Below are 810 nucleotides of genomic sequence, written 5' to 3' on the forward strand. Positions count from 1 at the left end.
AAAAAAAAAAAAAAAAAAAAAAAAAAAAAAAAAAAATTAATAGATAAATAAAATTGCAATCCTGGAGAATAACAAGAGGAAATTCTGTCACTGCAGAGACAGAAATATGCTATATAACTTAGGTTTTTATGACAATACTAATTTCCACACTCAGGGCAGAGTTAACCTTCAATTAAGGACCTTACTAGATAAAATGTCCTTAGGAGCGATTCTACTAAAAAGATAACCCCACACACAGACCCTACAAACAGCCTTTGCATGAGTGAAAACTTATACTCTGACTTTTCCCTAAAAGATCACTCACGGTAACAAAATTAAGTTCTTTCATCACATCATCAATGATTCCTCGACGTCTAAGAGCTTTGATCAAATCTTCTGTTGACAGATGTTGCTGGTCTGGCGCCAGCTCTTCTCGGATGGTCTCGGCCAGGATCTCCCGAATTCTGCCGTGGACATCCATCTGCAGAGAAGCCCAGTTTACAAGGCGCAACACACATAACAGCTCAGTACCGCGGCTCGGGCTGGGGGCTTCTACGCAGAACGGAAGTCGCCACTATCTCTGAGAACAGAGATCATCAACCTTTCAAAGTTGCAAACGTTTGGGTGAAAACCCTGGACGTACTTTCCACCGGTTACCTAGCACCCCCGCTGCCCGCTGCGAGCAGCACTCCATCCAAGAGAACCTTACAGGGAGGTACCGCAGGCTCCCCAGAGCAGGCCGGGAACGCGCACCACCCCGTTTACGATTCGGTCTCGTCGCCGGGAGCTCGGGACAAAGCACGGCCGGGGGACGAGCGCTCCTGGATACGG

General features: G+C 46.7%; 1 protein-coding gene across 3 annotated transcripts in view; it reads right to left on the reverse strand.

The window, feature by feature from the left end:
- Positions 1 to 726, reverse strand: part of Cep76 (centrosomal protein 76) — an 18,086-nt gene extending 17,360 nt beyond the window's left edge. Inside the window, exon 1 of one of the 3 annotated variants that reach the window (XM_010639001.3) lies at positions 305 to 726. In XM_010639001.3, coding sequence (XP_010637303.1) covers positions 305 to 460 — 156 coding nt within the window. In that variant the 5' untranslated portion in view covers positions 461 to 726. The remainder of the gene's footprint in view (positions 1 to 304) is intronic. The other 2 variants (XM_010639000.3, XM_010638999.3) reach the window with 2 other exon arrangements.
- Between the last annotated feature and the right edge of the window lie 84 nt (positions 727 to 810).

This window comes from Fukomys damarensis, unplaced genomic scaffold, assembly GCF_012274545.1.
Source record: "Fukomys damarensis isolate Sample0158 unplaced genomic scaffold, DMR_v1.0_HiC HiC_scaffold_30, whole genome shotgun sequence".
NCBI classification, from domain to species: Eukaryota; Metazoa; Chordata; class Mammalia; order Rodentia; family Bathyergidae; genus Fukomys; species Fukomys damarensis.